Here is a 22,146-nt window from a genome sequence, read left to right on the forward strand (position 1 = left end):
TAAAGAGTCGCATAGTGTGGGGGAGGAACGATCTCCTCAGTCTGTCAGTGGAGCAGGACAGTGACAGCAGTCTGTCGCTGAAGCTGCTCCTCTGTCTGGAGATGATACTGTTTAGTGCATGCAGTGGATTCTCCATGATTGACAGGAGCCTGCTGAGCGCCCGTCGCTCTGCCACGGATGTCACTGTCCAGCTCCGTGCCTACAATAGAGCCTGCCTTCCTCACCAGTTTGTCCAGGCGTGAGGCGTCCTTCTTCTTAATGCTGCCTCCCCAGCACACCACCGCGTAGAAGAGGGCGCTCGCCACAACCGTCTGATAGAACATCTGCAGCATCTTATTGCAGATGTTGAAGGACGCCAGTCTTCTAAGGAAGTATAGCCGGCTCTGTCCTCTCTTGCACAGTGAATTAGTATGAAGTTCTCTTATATTGTAACTTTCCTTGGATTCTGTGATTTCCTCCCAACTACACCAGTCTTGTTATTTCTGGTTTATAGCCTTAAATCCAAGCAGCCATAAGAAACTCATGGAATAGAACCAAGTTACAGTGAAATTTCCCACCAGTCAGCAGCCATTCGGCAAAACCGGACGTCACTTTCCTTGTCCTTGCTCAGCTTCTGTTTGTTCTCAGGCAGACGCCACATATTGGTTTTGAGATGTCTGAGAGAATGGCAAATGTTTTATAACTTCATGTTCAAAAGTCCATCCAGGTAAATAAAAATAAATTGGTTTTAACTCATTGTGTATTTGTATTCTCTCCCTTGCTTTTCCAATTGGTTACAAGTGACTGATGGTTTGTTTGTCTTCTTGTATTTCCAACGCCTTCTGCACCTTTAACAAGTAAGTAGAAATGGCAGCAATTCTGAAAAAACAATAAATAAAATAATAAAGCCCCAAATGTATTCTTATGTGTTGTTTTCCCCAAATTGTACCTCTGACTTACTTACACAGGGTATTTCATAAAAATGTACGGCTTTATATGAGACTATCGTGTTTAACAGAAACAGAACAAATACTTGTCTGAACCTGATAACAGAAGTCTGCGATGTCTGCTAGTAACTTTAAAAAGTTAAGAGTCTCCTATCACTAGCATCAATGTAAACACATGTCTGGAATCCTCTTACAATTAATTTTCTTACGTTTTATATTTTTTAGCTGTTGAAATGACACTATAATTCACACTGTTGAAGGAAAGGTCATTTATTTTTTTTTGGTGGGGAACCCAGGAACACACCAATCCTTGACCCGACTTGCACACACACACTCACAGAGACACAGTTGAAGCAGCAGATTAAATCAATAATAATTAAATATCCATCTATCCATCTTCCAACCCGCTGAATCCAAACACAGGGTCACGGGGGTCTGCCGCAGCCAATCCCAGCCAACACAGGGCACAAGGCAGGGAACCCATCCTGGGCAGGGTGCCAACCCACCGCAGATAATTAAATATTCTAAATTAAATAGAAAAATAAACAAAAAAAAAAAAAAAAACAGGGCAGCACGGTGGCGCTGCTGCCTTACAGTAAGGAGACCCAGATTTGCTTCCTGGGTCCGTCCCTGCATGGAGTTTGCATGTTCTCCCCGTGTCTGTGTGGGTTTCCTCCCACAGTCCCAAGACATGCAGGTTAGGTGCACTGGCGATCCTAAATTGTCCCTAGTGTGTGCTTGGTGTGTGTGTGTGCGCTCGCCCTGTGGTGGGCTGGCGCCCTGTTTGAGGTTTGTTTCCTGCCTTGCACCCTGCGTTGGCTGGGATTGGCTCCAGTAGACCCCTGTACCCTGTAGATAGGATATAGCGGGTTGGATAATGGATGGATGGACAAAAAAAAACAGCTAACCCTCCCCACTCCCCTACAGTGATAACAAATAATAACACGACTCAACAACAACAAACTAGAACGATAAACACTAATGACTTAAGTCCAAATGTAGCAGCAACAGATGATGATGAACGAGAGACAAACAGAAATACTGTGAACAGTTCACTGTAAGCAATGCAAAGTTTGCCCTACCAGGATCCTGATACAGTGAGGGGTGATGAGACCTCGGACCTCCGCTTGTTTTGCTGGTTCCTTCTTTAAAGGGCCCGCTAGCCTGATCATCTTCCCAGCACCTCCCGCGTCCTCTGCTGTCATCCAATAGAGCAACACTTCTAGGACTGCTGGGATATGCAGTCCTCTATTCTGCAGTGCAGCTACTCTTTAGCACCCTGTAGAATGTTTGGCTTTCATATGCTTAACTCGGAATTAATAGTACTGTATATGTAGCATATTCAGACACAGGAAGCAGAGGATGATGGTGCGAGGAACCTCATCAGAATTGGCTGATGTTAAGAGTGGTGTTCCACAGGGGTCAGTGCTGGGGCTGCTGCTATTTTTAATATATATAAATGATTTGGATAGGGATATAAGTATTAAGCTGGTTAAATTTGCAAATGACGGCAGATAATCTGGAATCCGTCAAATCATTAATAGAAGGATTTGGATAGCATACAGGCTTGGGCAGATTTGTGGCAGATGAAATTTAATGTCAGTAAATGTAAAGTATTACACATAGGAAGTAAAAATGTTAGGTTTGAATACACAATGAGAGGTCTAAAAATTGAGATTACAATTTATAAGGAGGATTTAGTTGTAGTGGACACTATGCTATCAACTTCCAGACAGTGTTCAGAGCCATTAAGGAGACAGACAGAATGTTAGCTTTAACGAGGTCTATCTATTAAATAACGAGACTGTGTTTCTATCTCTTAAACAAAACAGTGAGAACTGATTATGAGCACTTGCCATGTAGGTTTAAACCTGTACGACAAATGACAACACCCTCTGCCGTTTAGTTGATTGTCGGTCACCGTTTAATGCAGTTGTGTTTCCCCTTGTCTGCCGGAATCATGCTTAGTTTAAAAGTTGAGCAACGTGTCATTTTGAAATTTTTAGTAAAATTGAACAAAACACCAACAGAACCTTTTCAAATACTTACTGACGTTTACAGTATGAGGAAGACTGCAGGTCTCGTGTGTGTGTGTATTTTTCCTAAATTGAAATCCGTGCATAAAGGAACACGTTTTGAGTCAGTGGATGTAGTAAAGAAGTAAAGAAGAAAACGTCAGATGTCTTGAAACAGTGGACAGAAACTGATCTACTCCACGCTTTCGACTAGTGGAAACCAAGACTGCATCAGTGAGCAATGTCAAATATATTGACGGGGACAAGCATTAGAATTGTTATATAAATAAAAGTGATTTATTGTGTCAGTCTTGTTATTTAATAGACAGACCTCTGCCACCCTGATGTGTGAAGTACAAGTCTAAGGAGGTTCTGCTCGAGCTTTATAATGCACTGGTGAGGCCTCATCTTGAGTACTGTGTGCAGTTTTGGTCTCCAGACTACAAAAAGGACATAACAGCACTAGAAAAGGTCCAGAGAAGAGCAACGAGGCTGATTCCACAGCTATAGGGGTTGAATTATGAGGAAAGATTAAAAGAGCTGAGCCTTTTCAGTTTTAGCAAAAGAAGATTAAGAGGAGACATGGTTAAATTGTTTAAAATTATGAAGAGAATTACTACAGTGGATTGAGACTGTTATTTTAAAATGAGCTCAACAAGAACATGGGGACATAGTTGGAATTGTTAAGGGCTAAACTTTGCATCAATGTTCTGAAGTTTTCTTCACACAGAGAACCACAGACACTTGGAATAAGCTACCAAGTAGTGTGGCAGACAGTAAGAGTTTTGGGACCTCTAAAACTCAATGATGTTATTTTTGAAGAATTAAGTGGATAGGACTGGCGAGCTTTGTTGGGCTGAATGGCCAGTTCTTGACTAGATTGTTCTATTGTTGCCACCTGTTATTATCTATTACATAATAATATTTTATTATATAACACAATTTATATATATATATATATATATATATATATATATATATATATATATATAATATAAAGCAAGTAGGGTTACAGATCATACCAATATATTCATTTTTCTTATTTCAGCCACCATCTGTATGTGGAAATGGTGGGCTTAGGCTCTGTGTGCTACAGTCTATAATCTGCCAACACTGAAGACTCTCCTCTCTGCTTTAAATGTTCTGCCTAATGTAGTTTGCTTATGTAAGCCCCCCGACTGTCTATTTCAGGCATCCCATCTTCTTAATGTGAATGAGCTTTCCATGATTTTTATGTCAGTTAGTTTATGGCTTGTTAAGCTCGCAGTACTTTCTACTGCTGTGCTCCGCGTGATGTAGAAACACAGTTTTACCTGAGTGTTTTTATAAATGGCACATGAAAATGCAATCACTGTAGATGTTTGGTTTCAATATAAAGAAAGTGTCACCCAAATTGAAGTGACAGCCCTTCAATAAACTGTCAAGGTGCTCCTGTAGGTCTGAATCTGCCAAGACAGAAGAGATGGAGGCAGATTAGCAGGACTTTTGTGTTTTAACTCATTTCTCACATTACGCTGTTTCTAGTGATTGCATCTGGGGGGCTGGAATTCAATTCTAGGTTAAATGAGAAGCACTAAATGTTATTCTTTTCCTGAACAACTTGATTGAATTATTACAATGCTAAACAAGTGAGGAGTTGCTGGCCTATATTTAAATAATTTAACGTGTAAGATTACGGTCAGGTACAGGATGTCCCAACGTGTGAATTAAAGCATATAACCCTCAATTCATTTATTATTTAAGCTGCATACCGTGCACCGACACAAATCTCTTGGCGCTCTTTTGGTTTTTCCCCGCAGTGAAACAACTGGGATTCTTTCCTCCGGCTTTTCCACAAAACCTATTAGTTCCACTGTTACTGGCGTGATCCGATTTCCAAATATAAGTATTTTTTCTTCTTTTCAAAGCCATTTATTCAGACATAAAAGGTTTGGTTCTTTATTTTTAAACATGTGGCAGAGACTTTAAACTGAAGCAGACTGGGGTCAATGCAGCACAAATGACAAAGGGCCTGCAGTGCACACAAAAGGATTGTTATAATGCAACCTTATTTGAATCCTGGGTAGACGCCTATTCCTAAGGCAGTGTGGGGGTCCTCTGGGGCAGAGCGCAAGTGCTATATGGCCTGCAATGCGACGATGGAAGAAGACTGGCAACTCCAGAACAATCGGATCAGCAGTTTGTTATCTTTGCGCAATGGAAAGTGTTCAGTACAAGAATGAGAAGGCGCTTCAAGGTGTTAGCTAGCGGAGAGTCAGACTGAGAAGCTGTTAAGACTGCGTCACGTACAGTTATCATTAGCTGATCAATACCGCAGCATGGACAGAGTTCTTATTCAGAAGGTAATTCATCCTTCCACCAATTCTTTGAACCTACCTAATCCAGATAATGGCCACTAGAGCCTAATGTGAATCGCACACCTACAGTAGACATACTCGGCCTATTCAGTGTTGCCCATCAGCCAGTTTTGCATGTCTTTGGTCTGATTTTAATCAAATTCAGTTTATTTATTTATGAAGGCAAAGTCATGCTTCTTACAAATGAACATTTAAATAAATAAGCACACCTCCCCTTTTAAAAGAACAGTACAAGGCCGGTGCATAAATAGTGGAGAAAAGTAACAGAAATCATGACAGCAGGAGATCTTACTAAAGGACACCAGTGGAAATTAAGGGGATTTAAAATGGACGCCAGGAGGCACTTCTTTATAACAAAAAGAGTTGTAGGAATCTGGAAGAACTATCAAGACAAGTAGCTGAAACAGAACCCTTGACAGCCGTTAAAAAGATTCTAGATGAGATGGTTGGGACAGCAAAGCAATTAGCTCAACAAACGGGCTTGATGGTCTGAATGGTCTCCACTCATTTGTCACATTTCTTACCTGGTTAATTTATAACAGGGGAGAGGAAAAAGAAAAATCAATTTTTTGGTGATCCTTTAGAAAATAACCCTTAGCTCTATGGAATACAGGAAGTCAATGAAGCTGTCCCAGGTTACTCCTGCTTCCAGACCAGGGGTTCCCAAAGGAGTGCGACAAAGAGTAAGGCGACGTCACGATTCATCAAACTCGAGTGAGGTGCGTTGTCTGACTTTATTGTGGTGCAGGTAGTGTCCTACAGTGTGTAATCACTTGTAGGTCATTTATTAGTTTGTGCTCTTGTTCTATGACATGAAAAGAATCAAGCACTGTGTATGCAATTGTCATCAGTGACTGAGCTGCAGAAATGAGCATTCTCGCAGGTTTCTTTCTGTGGGTAGACTGTTTGTAAAGGAGGGGAACTTTTTTAAAGAGAAGGAATTTAGACCTTGCAATGACATGCATAGACAGACAAGGTCTTGTGTCGATTTCTGTGCAAGCCTGGATCGTGAAACTGTATTGATTTCTATGGTTGACTGACATTTTTGCCGGGGGGTTCGGAGGCAAGGGGGACTAAATTGATTGCAACACCTGCTGCTTAGACTCTGTCTCTCTCTATTGCCGGTGGTCCTGGCAGTAATGCAGTGTTTTTAACTGTGCAACACATCTGTTTTTGAACTGCAGCGTGGGTGTTAACAGTGGATGACTGTGTTTCATTGCTTAGTGGCGTGCCAGCACCCATTGCTTCACGGGGGTCTCCTAGCCCCCAAAACCACTGATCGTTGACTGTGTCTCATTTTCTTGTGGCACTTAATACATCACAGGATACTCCAACCCTGATAATGTCAATAGTGTTTAAACTTCATACGGGACACATTTATAAGATTACTGAGATACTGGTAAAGTTAAAATGGTCATTTTAAATTTAATGCACGGAGTTTATTTTATTATTATTATTTTATTTTATTTTTTTTTAAGTTTTCAGTTTGTTCACCTGCAGTTCTGTATGTGGTTAATAAATTAGAAATTTCACTTCATCATTACATATATTACTTTTGTAGGGGGTGTAAACATAAATCAAACATTTTTTTTAGTTGTATGAGGCATAGAAAGGGTGGGGAACCTCTGTTCTAGACAAAGTACATCATCACATGGCCTCTGAGGAGTCTGAATTGTCATATACTCACACGAGGACTTCACGCTGTGTCTGTTGAGGTTAACTAGTCACCACCATTTCAATATGTTGTTCCACAGCCAAGCACAGATAGTAATGTGGTCAATGTACAAGTTGCACCCAGTGCCAGAGTAGGAGTCAGAGAGAAAAAATGGATTATGAGAAGGTTAGGAAACCAAGGTTCATTCCTTGTGGGAGAAAATAAAATCTACTAATTCATGTAATTGCATAACACTATAGGTCTTACTGTTTAAAAATTATTTAACAAACAAAAATCTGATAACTATTGTATCTCATTGATGAAGAAACTAAAAAGTGTAAAGTCAGAAAACCAAGTCCCTGATTGGACCTGAATGCTATGCCATGTGCACATTTTCTAACTTATTTCCTAACATCTAAAACCATGACAAGGTCATAAATCCCATGGCCTGCAAGGAGACCAGGTCACAACATAAAAGCAACCATTTAAAGAAGAGAGAGGCTTTATCTAGAGCCATTGCAAACCAGCATAACACAGGAGACCAGACAAGTGAGCCATTTAGACTTCTGTGCAATGATGCCAACAGTTTCACTTACATTTGCTATTCCTACATGATGCATTGCTTCCTTTGGCTTCATTGGTTTGTCCTGCTGCAGACGCCAAGGTAAAGCAGGACTCTTATATACAGTATAACTGCCACCTTATCGTGGTGGAGGGGTTTGCGTGTCCCAATGATCCTAGGAGCTCTGTTGTCCGGGGATTTATGCCCCTGGTTAGGGCCACCCAAGGCAAACTGGTCCTAGGTGAGGGATGAGACAAAGAGCGGTTAAATAGACCTTCTATGATGAATGAAAACTTTGGACGGCGTTTTCCCTTGCCCGGACGCGGGTCGCCGGGGACCCCCTCTGGAGCCAGGCCTGGAGGTGGGACTAGATGGTGAGCGCCTGGTGGCCGGGCCTGCACCCATGGGGCTCGGCCGGGCACAGCCCGAAGAGACAACGAGGGTCCCCCTTCCCATGGGCTCACCACCTATGGGAGGGGCCAAGGAGGTCGGGTGCAGTGTGAGTTGGGTGGTGGCCGAAGGCGGGGACCTTGGCGGTCCGATCCTCGGCTACAGAAGCTGGCTCTTGGGACGTGGAATGTCACCTCTCTGAAGGGGAAGGAGCCTGAGCTAGTGCGCGAGGTCGAGAGGTTCCGGCTAGATATAGTCGGACTCACCTTGACGCACAGCTTGGACTCTGGAACCAATCTCCTTGAGAGGGGCTGGACTCTCTACCACTCTGGAGTTGCCCCCGGTGAGAGGTGCCGAGCGGGTGTGGGTATACTTATTGCCCCCCGACTTGGAGCCTGTTCATTGGGGGTTACCCCGGTGGACGAGAGGGTAGCTCCCACCGCCTTTGGGTGGGGGGACGGGTCCTAACTGTTGTTTGTGTGTATGCTCCGAACAGCAGTTCGGAGTACCCACCCTTTTTGGAGTCCCTAGAGGGTGTGCTAGAGGGCATACCTTCTGGGGACTCCCTTGTACTGCTGGGAGACTTCAATGCTCACGTGGGCAATGACAGTGAGACCTGGAGGGGCGTGCTTGGGAGGAATGGAAATCAGAACCAGAGTGGAATTTTGTTATTGGACTTCTGTGCTCGTCACGGATTGTCCAAAACGAACACCATGTTCAAGTATAGGGGTGTTCGTATGTGCACTTGACACCCGGACACCCTAGGCCTAAGTTCGATGATCGACTTTGTGGTCGTGTCGTCGGACTTGCGGCCACATGTCTTGGACACTTGGGTGAAGAGAGGGGCGGAGCTGTCAACTGATCACCACCTGGTGGTGAGTTGGCTTCGATGGTGAGGGAGGATGCCGGTCAGGCCTGGTAGGCCCAAACGTGTTGTGAGGGTCTGCTGGGAACGTCTGGCAGAGCCCCTTTCCAGAAGTAGCTTCAATTTCCACCTCCGGCAGAACTTCGACCCCATCCTGAGGGAGGTGGGGGACATTGAGTCCGAATGGGCCATGTTCCGGGCCTCTATTGTTGAGGCGGCTGACCGGAGCTGTGGCCGTAAGGTGGTCAATGCCTGTCGTGGCGGCAATCCCCGAACCCGTTGGTGGACACCGGCGGTGAGGGATGCCGTCAAGCTGAAGAAGGAGTCCTACAGGATCCTTTTGTCCTGTGGGACTCTGGAGGCAGCTAATAGGTACCGGCAGGCCAAGCGGAATGCGGCTTTGGTGGTTGCTGAGGCAAAAACTCGGGCGTGGGAGGAGTTTGGGGAGGCCATGGAGAACGGCTTTTGGATGGCTTCGAGGAGATTCTGGTCCACCGTCCGGCGTCTCAGGAAGGGGAAGCAGTGCAGTGTCAACACTGTATATGGTGGGGATGGTGCACTGCTGACCTCGACTCGGGACGTTGTGGGTCGGTGGGGGGAGAACTTCGAACACCTCCTCAATCCCACTAACATGGCTTCCAATTAGGAAGCAGAGCCTGGGGACTCTGAGGTGGGCTCCCCCATCTCTGGGACTGAGGTCACCGAGGTGGTCAAAAAACTCCTTGGTGGCAGGGCCCCGGGGGTGGATGAGATACGCCCGGAGTTCCTCAAGGCTCGGGCTGTTGTAGGGCTGTCTTGGTTGACACGTCTCTGCAACATCGCATGTATATCTGGGACAGTTCCTCTGGATTGGCAGACCGAGGTGGTGGTCCCCCTCTTTAAGAAGGGGGACCGGAGGGTGTGTTCCCACTACAGAGGGATCACACTCCTCAGCCTCCCTGGAAAAGTCTATTCGGGGGTTCTGGAGAGGAGGGTCCGGCGGATAGTCGAGCCTTGGATTCAGGAGGAACAGTGTGGTTTTCGTCCTGGTTGCGGAACAGTGGACCAGCTCTACACCCTTAGCAGGGTCCTGGAGGGTGCATGGGAGTTTGCCCAACCAGTCTACATGTGTTTTGTGGACTTGGAAAAGGCATTCGACCGTGTCCCTCTGAGAATCCTGTGGGGGGTACTCCGAGAGTATGGGGTACCGAACCCCCTGATAAAGGCTGTTTGGTCCCTGTACGATCTGTGCCAGAGCTTGGTCCGCATTGCCGTCAGTAAGTCGAACCCATTTCCAGTGAGAGTTGGACTCCGCCAGAGCTGCCCTTTGTCACCGATTCTGTTCATAACTTTTATGGATAGAATTTCTAGGCGCAGCCAGGGCGTTGAGGGGGTCCGGTTTGGTGGACTCAGGATTGGGTCATTGCTTTTTGCAGATGATGTTGTCCTGTTTGCTTCATCAGGCCGTGATCTTCAGCTCTCTCTGGATCGGTTCGCAGCTGAGTGTGAAGCGGCTGGGATGGAATTCAGCACCTCCAAATCCGAGACCATTCAAGTATCTCGGGATCTTGTTCACGAGTGAGGGAAGAATGGAGCGTGAGATCGACAGGCGGATCGGTGCGGCATCCGCAGTAATGCAGGCTCTGCATCGGTCTGTCGTGGTGAAAAAGGAGCTGAGCCTCTCAATTTACCAGTCGATCTATGTTCCTACCCTGACCTATGGGTAGTGACCGAAAGAACGAGATTGCGAATACAAGCGGCTGAAATGAGTTTCCGCCGCAGGGTGTCTGGGCTTTCCCTTAAAGATAGGGTGAGAAGCTCAGTCATCCGGGAGGGACTCAGAGTAGAGCTGCTGCTCCTCCGCATCGAGAGGAGTCAGATGAGGTGGCTCGGGCATCTGATCAGGATGCCTCCTGGACACCTCCCTGCTGAGGTGTTCCAGGCACGTCTGACCGGGAGGAGGCCCAGGGGAAGACCCAGGAGATGCTGGAGGGACTATGTCTCTCGGCTGGCCTGGGAACGCCTCGGGATTCCCCCGGAAGAGCTAGAATTAGTGGCCCGGGGAGAGGGAAGTCTGGGCATCTCTGCTCAAGCTGCTGCCCCCGCGACCCGACCTCGGATAAGCAGAAGAGGATGGATGGATAATAAAAAAAAAGTTATATACAGTTGGAGAGAGAGAGGGAAAAACCACATCAAGCCAAGGAATCTAAAGTCATTAATTAATCTACTAGAAGTATGCTTGTCTGTCAGTTACTTTCTCACACTGCTGCTTTAAAGCTGTGAAAAAATAAATAAAAAAAGTCTGCAGCTTTTTAAGAGGGCATACATTTTCATGATTGAGACAAAGAGCTTGCTTGAGGTCACTGATCTGGCAACACTGGTGAGATTAAGTTTGCTTTGTTGCTGGGACAGTTCGAAGTATTCTCCATTATCCTGAACTAAATGGCTTACAGTCATAGTTATGGGATCATGTGTTAATATACACACATAATAGGTTATGTATACACTGTCACACACGTGCGAGTAGGAGGAAGCTGAGTGGACCGAAAGAAGGTAATTCCATGCCAGGCCAGTGGGTGGTGGGGTGCACTAAACCTTTCCTTATTTTCTCTGCAGACCAAACACAGGAAAACTTGCCTGATTTCACATACAAGACATCACTTCCGGTTTTCCGGCACCAAGAGTGACATCACTTCAGGTTCAGACTCCCAGTAAGACGTCACTTTTGGTTCCAGCCCCAAGAAAGATGTCACTTCCAGTTATATAAAGCCTACCCAAACAAACACACACACACACTCATACTCAGCTCCCATTTTATATGATAAATCTACTTTAGACGGCTCACCTAAATTGCCAGTCATGTGGTTACACCTCAACATATTCTGCAGGCTGCTAAGGCCACAAGGTTAAGTTTTCTCCAGTCAGTATGTTAGATGCATTATCTAAGTGGCTGTTACCACTTACCAGAAGTGGTGGCTCCATCATTTTAGAAACATCATATCCTCTGTCATATTCAGGCACTATAGTCTCTAGAACTTAGAAAATGATTCAACAAAAATAAAAATCAGTGAGTGCTAGTGTTTTGGAGGAAATACAATGTTCATGATGGAGTTCAGAAAACAATGACCAGACTGATTCAACTTGCAGAACAGCCAAAAATAATCAATAGCAGCTCCTTACAACTGCATTGTGCAACGGATGCACAACACATCAGATGATGACACTAACTGGCTAAAGGAGCACATGGCCATGCTGAGTGCCAGTCTAGTCAGCTAAGAATGAAAATATAAGGCTATAGTGGGGATGCAATCAGCAAAACTAGATGATAGCAGATTAGGAAAAAGACACTTGGCCTGAGAGACACCGACTTCTGCTGCAATACATAGTAGGTAGGTTCAGAATTTGGCACAGATAGCATTAATTTACAGACCTATCTTTCCTTCAGTCACTGACACAGGCTAGCTGTGGTATTTTTATGGTGTGTGAATGTTTTGTTATTAAATATTATGTTTGTTAAAACTGGCCAAGTGCCCTCTGAACCCCACTGTGCATCTAAACACTGTTGCAGGTCAAGTGCATCACTTATTAACACAGTCTACTCTTTTTCCCATGGATACTTACAGCAGGATAGTGGATAAGGTTAGAAAGCATGCGTATACTCAGAATAGTTCAACTAACAAGAATCTAACTGCAGTTTCCTTAAATAGCCAATACATTCTCCAATCCAAAAGAACACCTTCAAAAAGAGGTAGAGCAATTAGTTATCAGTATGTGTAGCCAAACATCTGCAGGAACTATGTCAATATAGCTTTTCTCTGGGTATAAAGGGGTTCTACTCAATATTGTATGAAAATACTTAAGAAAATAACCACTGAGTGTATGAATGTACAGCATATTTTATTTAATACACTTCCTTTGCACTGTTTACATTACTAAACCGGGGCAGGAAGGGGTGTTGAGATTAATTTGATATAAAGCATAAATGCACAGAAAGTAGTATTAATCATATAATTGATTGATTTGTGTTTAATTTATGAAAATCAATAAAAATAAAAATAACTGCTGCAATTAGCATCCTCAGACACTTCATGTTCAAGGAATAAGAGTCTTACATAAAGTCAAGACACATTTATTGATAATGGTAAATATAATATGGATACCAGTTAGAAAATTATTTCTGGAGGATAAAGCAGCTTTAAATGTAAGATCAAATAATCTCTCAATGTTGGGAGAAGTCAAGAGTCATAGTTTATACCTCTTCACGGCTACACTGGAACATCCATTTGTAAAGCAATATGTAAACCAAAAGTGTGATCAAACAAGAGAAAATGTGCAATCTGCAATTAAGGTCTAGACAAGCAAGATGGAGGAGCCAATTATTAAGGGTGAGTACCGAACAAAAATATTAGCTTTTTACAATGGAGAAAGAGGTCTCTGCAGTGTTTGGGATGTACAAGTAACAGACTACTGTTTCAAAATAAAATAATGGCTGATTGATTAAACAATCATTTAGCAATATTTTTTAGTCTGCAATAGTAGAGAAATCGTCCTTAATGGGCTATATATTTAAACTGAGGACAGTGCTTCTAACATGCAGGTTACAGGCACAGTTAACAGAGGTGCCAAACTACAAATACTTTCCTAAGAACACTATGTCACCTTGTTATATGATATGCAAATATGTCTAACCATGTGATGCACAGAAATAGAAATGTTTGGAAGGAGCAATTATGTTGTTGTTTTGATTTTCAAAAGGCCGTTTTAAAATTGTAGAATGACTCAGTAATATAGGCAAGAAAATTATTACCTTTCCTTGACTGCAGACCTAATAAGACACAAAGCAGATGTCAGGATTAGTTAAGCAGAATAAACTGACTAATTCATTTCAAAATGGACTACTGTTAGGCTATTCTGAAAAGCATATTCAGGTAGTTACTTTTCCTTAAGTTACAGGACATCACTGTAAAATATTTCACACAAATTCTAAGGATATATTCTTTAGAAAGCCCCGTTTACATTTTTTTCCACTTATACCATAAACATGAGTAACAGGTACGATACAGTTCACAAGTGGTATAGATCAACAATGCAATCTTAAAGTACTACAAATGTATTGTATGTCCACATAAAACCTTCTCTGCCCAGTGTTTGTGGATATATATAAGGATTTTTAAAAAGGCAAACAGGTTCCGTTTATCAATTGATTAATGTGCAGATTATTAAAGGATCATAATTCATTTACAATTCACATTACATACACGACTGAACATCCAAATTCATAAGAATTAACACACATTTCAATGTTAATCTTAACCAAATGAAATGGCTTCTGATACACTGTTACAGTTTAAAAATGAACAAAGTCAAAAACAATAAAACCAGTCTGGTTCTTATCAGCAATCTTCAATGCATAATAACAAAGATATCAAAAAGCAAGATGTTGTTAACACACAAATATTTTTTGCACACTGCAAAGTGTAATACAGTACACATAAAAGACAGTAACATCTAGACAGAAGTCTGAAAGATGTCTTTGTACTACAAACTGAAAAAGTGTCAAAACCAATGCAGACAGCAATGTATGAAGCAATCCTTACTTGATCACACTAGAACTCAGAAAGGGCCAATCACATGCACTTAGCTGTCATGTGCAACACCAGCCAAGGTTTGGCATAAAGAACATTATAAACTGAATTTTGCCACTTAACTTGTATTCATTCTGTATTGAGGGGACATAATGTAAAATAAGGAAAGTGTGCAAATTAAACAAACAAATACGTGGATGGAGTAAGACTGAGTAGAAACAGAGGCTGTTAGTTGATGAGGGGAAATCATTTCAAGTAGCAACAAAAGCCATTTTACTGATATTATTCTTCATGACATTACCAGCTGACATGAAGCTGCATGGTACAGATCGTACGTAGGGCATCTAAACCGCTATAAGAGAAAAAACAAATACTAGAATTATAAGCAGATGATAAATGTTTAACAGCATACAAACTCAGTTATTAATGGAACTGGATAAATAGCAGGAAAAGTTGGCACTAGCAGCTAAGCTCCTATATACCCCCCCCCCCCCCCCCCCCCCACAAACCACTGACATCCTTCCATTTCAATTACTGTAATTTACTTCTGTAGTGCTATTTTAATATTTAATTGTCTAATGCAACATGGGATTTAATGTTACAAATGAAACCCAGCAATATTAAAATGATTTGTGAACAGTTTCCATTCATTACAGTTTCAAAACACAAAAATGTGTGCAAGAACCACAACTGAAAGTATACATGGGAAGTATAGTGGAAAGCACAAGCATAAAGAATTTTTTTTTTTGGTCATAATACAATTTAACCTCTTCTAACTAGAGCTACAAAATGAAATTAGGGGAAGGGAAGCACTAACATAGGAGTGGAATGAATACATGTAAAGTCACCATAAACTGTGGCTAATGCAGTGGTTACAAAGTATTAAGAGCTTTCATTATGGCTCTGTTCACAGTTCACTTTTACGTTACAAATCAGTGGTTAAAAACCAACATTAAATAATTGGTTCTTTTCTCCAGGTGCAAATGTTAATAGAGCTGGCCTTCAGTTCTTCAGTACTGAATCATACACTTGATAGACATACTGGGAGACTTCTGGAGCACGACACTTCAGGGAAAGCTGTGGAAGGAAAGAAAGGTTATATTTTTCTTTCTTTTTTTTAATAAAACCTTGACAACTGTAAATAGTACTGCATATAACAATACTGTATTTCCAAAAAAGTGTGTGTGTGTGTGTGTGTGTTTAATTTAGACAGGAGGAATCGCTGATGCTCATGGCAGAATTTACATCAAAGCTAACATCTACTTAAAAAACCAATACCTAGTACTACAAAGCATTCATGTATTGTGCCCTTATATCTTGTGTGCAAGAATGATCATTTTAAAATGTGTCAACTTATAAACCACCAAACTTACTAGGTAATGGTTTTGGAACATATAACTAGATTGCACAGTGCATGCTGCATGTTTCAAGTGGGAAAACAACTCCATTTGTTTGGCCTTTGCCTTAAGTATACATAGGCTTTTAAGCCTTTTTTTAGGACAGCAGTTGTAGATCACTGCATTTCAAACTATCATGAAAGTCTAACACATACCACAAAAATTATTCCTCAAATAAAAGAAAAAAGGTGTGCATCAAATTTAAGATTTTGAAAGGCTGGCCAGAAGTTCAATTCGCAAGCATGACAGTACAAATCAGATATAGAGTAGGCACCCTTTCAGGTAGTTTATAACAAATTCTGGATCTGTGAGATATGACAGTTAAGTAGTTGAGAAATACATTTCTTTTTTATACTGTTCCCAAATAATATTTCGGAACAACTAATGTACAGAAAATGTTATTTATTAAGAGATACTCTTGTACAGCATTCCACAAAGATAACAGAGATTACATCAACTACTCACTGTGTAGTTTGGATTCCCCGGCTGAATACGCAATTCAGCTAGAATCCAAATGCCATTAGTAAGTTTCAGGGACTGATACAGCATGTCCTGGCCTTCTACATTTCTCTTTGCAATGGTGTAAATATTGTTGTTCTGCAGTTTACCCGAAACAGTGTCTGTAAAAAAGCAACAACAAAAAGACACACACTTTTAATAATTGTCCTAAAAAGAGTTTCAAAATAGTCTGCTCTATGCTTGTTGAAGTAATACAGGTCCCTAAAGAAATGATCATATTCAGGATATCAAATCCTCTCCTTAAATACTGCAACATTAAAATATTTGAACAATATCAAATGTGCTCCAAGCACTAAGGCGGTGAAAGGCAACCTTTTTCGAGTTGCGGCGCACTAAGTCCAAAAATTTTCTTTCGCGGCGCACCTGAGGGACTGCCCATAAATAAAGTCGTGACGACACAATCTATGGAAAATCGCCAATAAAAACAGTAGCGTTCGAATTTTCTTGTTCTATATTTGCTCCGCCTTCTTCTATCCGTACAGTGAGCAAGATCTTCTAACAACGAGACATTTTAAGTCTCACGAGATGTGTTTTTGACACCGCTGGTGTTGATATTATGATGAATGGTGAACAGCGAAAATTTTAACTTGCATTCAAAATAAATACATTCGTTTATTCAACAATCTGATTAACCGTTATCTGTTTTTCCAACATAAAATATATTTTTTAAACATTATCTTTTAATCAACCAAAAGTTCAAAAACACTAGCAATTTTAAATATTTTACAAAAATTTTCGTGGCGCCCCTAGAAAATTCCACGGCACGCGCACCACTTGCCCGACAGTGCACTAAGGTAATTTATTACAGACAGATTCATTATCATTTTGCACATTTATAAATGGTCACTATAAAATTTACTAGAACCCAACCAAGTAGATTGTAAATTGATGAAAGTTTTTGACAATATTTAAACAATTTCATGTCTTTTGAGACAAGTTAAAAATTAAATCAAATATCACCAAAAACCCAAGAAAACTGAAATTAATGTGTTAATCTAAAGATGAAAATAAAAAAAAAACAATCAAAAGGAAGCATCTTAAGTACACTCTAGTCAAGAAGTAATTAAATATTGATGAAAAACGAACACCATACCTTAGTTTAAAACTAAGGGCAAATTTTAAGAGATGGGAATTAAGTGCTGAGGATATACAATTTAAATAAAGTCATATCAATAAACATACTAATAATATACATACAGTATATTATATCAACACTAAACCAGAACTTCTTAGACACCTGTAAAAATATGCAAAACAATAACAAAAAATATTCAGTGTAAATGGTGCTCATAAATATGATATCACTATAAAATGATTATCATTCCTTAAATGTTCAACAATTCCTCCCTAAGCTATAATGTATAGGTAGGCGTCAGTGCTGCTTGGAAAACTTTTATTGTAAAATAGATCGATACAAAATATTTATAGTTATCAGATATGGGCAAATACATAGAAATGTCTGGTATATCCAGTTCCAGATCTTGAACAGGCCATGCAAAGTTGATTGCAGGACAAAATAAGGAGTCTATCAGCTAATAATAGAAATCTCGAAGAGACCACTCTTGAGCATTATTTATGGAGATTACGACAGAAAAACACATTTGTTGAGGTTTTAAGGTTTTACTACAAAAGGTTTTATACACACCTGAATTACAATTTGTAACTGACCAACCTATCAGATGTTGAGTCAAAAGGAGCGAAAATTCAGACTCGGCACCTTTAAAATACCTTGGATACAGGTTTTGTTCTTGTTTACATTGCACTGCTCAGAAGTTATTAGGTACTACTGAATTCTGCATCTTAGGAGCACCAAGATTTTTTTTGATAAAAACTAACCATTTAACCTCCTTCTGCATCAGAGAACAGTTCCTTTTTTTTTTTTTTTATTTATTTATACCATATTCAATTGCATGAACAAACAAACAAAGTTTCTTCTTTATATATACTAAATGTGAAAACAGCTGAAGTATTTCCAAGTAGCAACAAATTGCCATTCAGCAGTGGAATATAATTTTTTTTTAACCAGACACTGAACTGATGGTACATACCCAATTTTTTTTTTTTAATCAATCAATTTAGCTGATCCAACCCAGCCTGTCCTTTTGGTGTATATAATTTGCATTTGAAACAAACTAAACGTTCTTTTTACTCAACACTCACCTGCATTCAAGTGGCAATCTTTTATCTGGTACTGAAGTTCATTTTCATTTGGAATGTCCTTCCATGTTGCAAGGAATACTTGACGCTCTAAAATAAGACATACGGTATGTTATATAAAGAAGCATGAACTCAAGTTGTGTACAGTCATGCGCCAACTTACGGCTCCTTTTGGGACTGGCCATTTGGTTATATGTCAAATTTGTCACATGCTGGTCACAAATTATACAGCTCATTGCATCTGAAGCTCTGTAGGTCGGGTGTGCCGGTACAGAGTAGCACAATTCAGTTTTCAAGTCTTGGCATCCATATGCCTAATCCATGTAAGGGAAGGCATTGCAGGCCAAATGTATATGAATTAACCACATGGGGCAGCACCAATCAAAACACATTTTAAAGGGCCCTCCAAGAGTCAGGAAACATATAAGACCCTGTGATATAACAATAATGAAAGATATATTATTATTTACAAGGTATTTCTACATTCTTGATGGAAGAAAAAACTGAACCGTCTACAGAGATCAGAAACAAAAAATGTGGCAGCTGCTTGAAAAACATAAAAAAAGTGCCATTGCCAGTCAGTTTTCTGAAGACTGAGCACTGTGAGCACAATGACAGTTTTTTTCCTTCACTTATTGGTAGTTTGTGGGTATTTGTTGGTTGCACCATCAGTACAGAAAGACACACAGCCGAAACACTGCTACCTCTGCAGCTCCAGCACTACTTCTCTCACTGTGTCTATGCAGAGTGCATGATGGTCATCGCTGCCACAAGTACATGATAAACAAAAGCCAAACGGCCTTTGTGGCCTCTAGTAGTTGGTTTTGGCAGTTTCTACAATATTATTACCCAGCTGTTTTCCTATAGGCCTCGGCAGCAAGTACGAATGGCCTCAACTTGATCAGCCATAAATGAGCACATGACACTACTTTTAAACAATAAAGATCTACCAAAATAAAGAAAAAACAACTACTGTCCCTTCCAAAATAAATAAAATGCCTTATATGTACATAAGTGGAAAGCCAGAGCTTTGATACCTCTGAAAAGGGAAACATAAGAAAAAAACATACTAATGATAGACAATATAAGGCTTAATGACCGAAAGTTGTATTTTCACAAGCATAAAAATATTTTCTATTAACATCCTACATTTAGGGATAATTGAGTGTGGAAAAATTAATGACTAGTGAGCATTTAAATAGTTACTTAGCTGTACTAATTATCCTGTTTTATTTATAACTAGCCAATCCGCGGCGTAGCATACGCCGCATAATTATGTACTGATGGGTGAACACTTCCTGAAAGACACAGTTGTCCAAATGGGGTTGGTTTGAGGATACGACTGTAGGTGAATGAAAAGATGGAACTCTGGAGAGGGCAACATACAATTGTCCGTGACTGAAAACTGGAGGGCCGCTGTCATGCCTCCACCACCCAGAGCGAGGGACGTGGCTGGACGGTGCTTGGGCGCGGAGGGTGGAACAGGGGGAGAGGGGAAGGACGCCCAATCCGCCTCCTCGCCATTCTAGTCTGCTGATTTCTTAGTCATCGTTCAGTACGCACTGCCTGCTCATGTGCCCACCCCCAACTCCTCACCTGAGTTGCTTTTGTCTGTGTACAGTCCACATGCACCTGTGAGTCATGTTGACTTTTCATTTTCCAAACACCGCCTCAGTCGCTTTCGTCTCTGCTACAGTCCACATGCACCTCTGAGCCACATTGACTTTTCATTGTTCTTTGCGGTTCCGGCTGCTTTTCTATATATAATCCACCAAGTCACCCGACCATGGTAGTAGCGACGGGGGGTGTGTACAAAGGGCAGGGACTTAATCAGTGCAAGTGTATGACCCGCACTTACTGGGAGTTCCTCGTTCGTGGGGAACAATTGCAAGCCCCCGGTCTCCATCACGAATGGGGTTCAACGGCTTACCCATGCCTCTCGGCGCCGGGTAGACACACGTTGATCCATTCAGTCTAGCACGTGTGCAGCACCGGACATCTAAGGGCATCATAGACCTGTTATTGCTCAATCTCGCATGGCTGAAAGCTACTTGTCCCTCTAAGAAGTTGGACGTGGACCGCTATGGGGTCACTTAACTATTTAGCAAGAGGGAGTCTCTTTCGTTATCGGAATTAACCAGACAAATCGCTCCACCAACTAAGAACGGCCATGCACCACCACCCACAGAATCGAGAAAAAGTTATCAATCTGTCAATCCTCTCCGTGACCAGGTGAGGTTTCCCGTGTTGAGTCAAATTACGCGAAAGGCTCCACACCTGGTGGTGCCCTTCTGTCAATTCCTTTAAGTTTCAGCTTTGCACCCTTACTCCCCCCGGAACCCAAAGACTTTGGTTACCCGGTTGGCTGCCCGGCGGGTCATGGGAATAACGCCACCAGTCGTCATTGTTTATGGTCGGAACTACGACGGTATGTGATCGTCTTCGAACCTCCGACTTTCGTTCTTGATTAATGAAAACATTCTTGGCAAATGCTTTCACTCTCGCTCGAAATGTTGGTGGGCGGGGCTTTGTGAGTTGGCGGGCGTGGCTCTGTCTTGCTTGCCATGGACTTAGTGAATTCTTAGAGTTGGTGGGCGTGGCTCTGTGAGTTGTTGTCTTATCCCATGGTCTTAGAGTTGGTGGGCGTGGCTATGCGTATCCCATGGTTGTCTTGCGTGCCCTGTCGGCTTAGTGAATTATATATATAGATTCTGCTGGATTGTTAGCAAAGGTCTACCCTTTACTTAACTAGAATTATAATTCTGTTTTTAAAAGTAATGAATACAAAATAACAAGTCTTGTAATTTACTGAAGGAGATGTTTGCAAAGAAGTGTGAATGATTAAATATACAATATGATTGTGTAATAATCATGTGTGATCTTAATGTATGTCTTTGGATTAGAGGAGGATGGAGATTGACTGTGAATATCCTTGAACAATTTAATGGCTTGGCATTGTCCAGGAACTGGTTATGTTCCTGAATTTTCAATATTTGACTTTCTGACTGGGGCTTCAGCAGGACAGATAAAACTTAAGTAGGATCATTTGGGCAACCTGTTTTGTACTGCAAAAACTGAGCTCACACCTTCATGAAATTTAATACTTGCCATTTTAATGATAAAATACCCGACACTTCTCAAATGTCCAAAGAGTGTATTTGAATGTGTACTTCATGTGTAGAAAAGTACTAAGCTATCAGACCCAGCTAGGGTAGAATCCAAAACATTACAATATAATTCTGAAATTGATTACTGTAAATGCCTTGAAAACAGATGAACAGGAAAAGTTGTACCGGGATATGTGCATGTGTTTAAGGGCTGTATTATTAGGAAAAAAATAAGGCAAGTCCAATCTTCTAAAACACAGAATGAAATAAATGACTTTTACACTCACCCATTTTACCATCCTCAACAAAAAATATATTGAGAGGAATAAGACAGCTAAAGTAGAACACATCTATGCTATTTTTCACTGCAACCTGAAAATAAAATAAAAAATATAATTTGAGAACTCTTATTTACAACATGATGTCAGTAACATTGCAGGGTCAAACTCAGACTTTATTCCCAGGATAGTTTTTTCCCATAAATTAAACATAAAAATGTGTACAAAACCATTAAAATGACCAGAAAAACTTGCTACATAGTACTCAATTTTTATCACATAGAATGAAATACTGTAATAATAAGTATATTAAAAAATATGTCAACAACTGTTGCATATTTTATTGGAGAATATA

The 22,146-nt window shown here is 41.2% G+C and overlaps 1 protein-coding gene across 3 annotated transcripts in view; it reads right to left on the minus strand.

The window, feature by feature from the left end:
- Positions 1-12,861: 12,861 nt before the first annotated feature.
- ap2b1 (adaptor related protein complex 2 subunit beta 1) overlaps positions 12,862-22,146 on the minus strand; it is a 75,180-nt gene continuing 65,895 nt past the window's right edge. For all 3 annotated transcript variants that reach the window (XM_028807038.2, XM_051930805.1, XM_028807037.2), the window contains 4 exons: positions 21,801-21,885; positions 18,410-18,496; positions 16,196-16,350; positions 12,862-15,410 (listed from right to left, as the gene is read on the minus strand). In XM_028807038.2, the coding sequence (XP_028662871.1) occupies positions 15,336-15,410; positions 16,196-16,350; positions 18,410-18,496; positions 21,801-21,885 (402 nt within the window). In that variant the 3' untranslated portion in view covers positions 12,862-15,335. The remainder of the gene's footprint in view (positions 15,411-16,195; positions 16,351-18,409; positions 18,497-21,800; positions 21,886-22,146) is intronic.

Source organism: Erpetoichthys calabaricus, chromosome 8, assembly GCF_900747795.2.
Source record: "Erpetoichthys calabaricus chromosome 8, fErpCal1.3, whole genome shotgun sequence".
Lineage (NCBI taxonomy): Eukaryota > Metazoa > Chordata > Cladistia > Polypteriformes > Polypteridae > Erpetoichthys > Erpetoichthys calabaricus.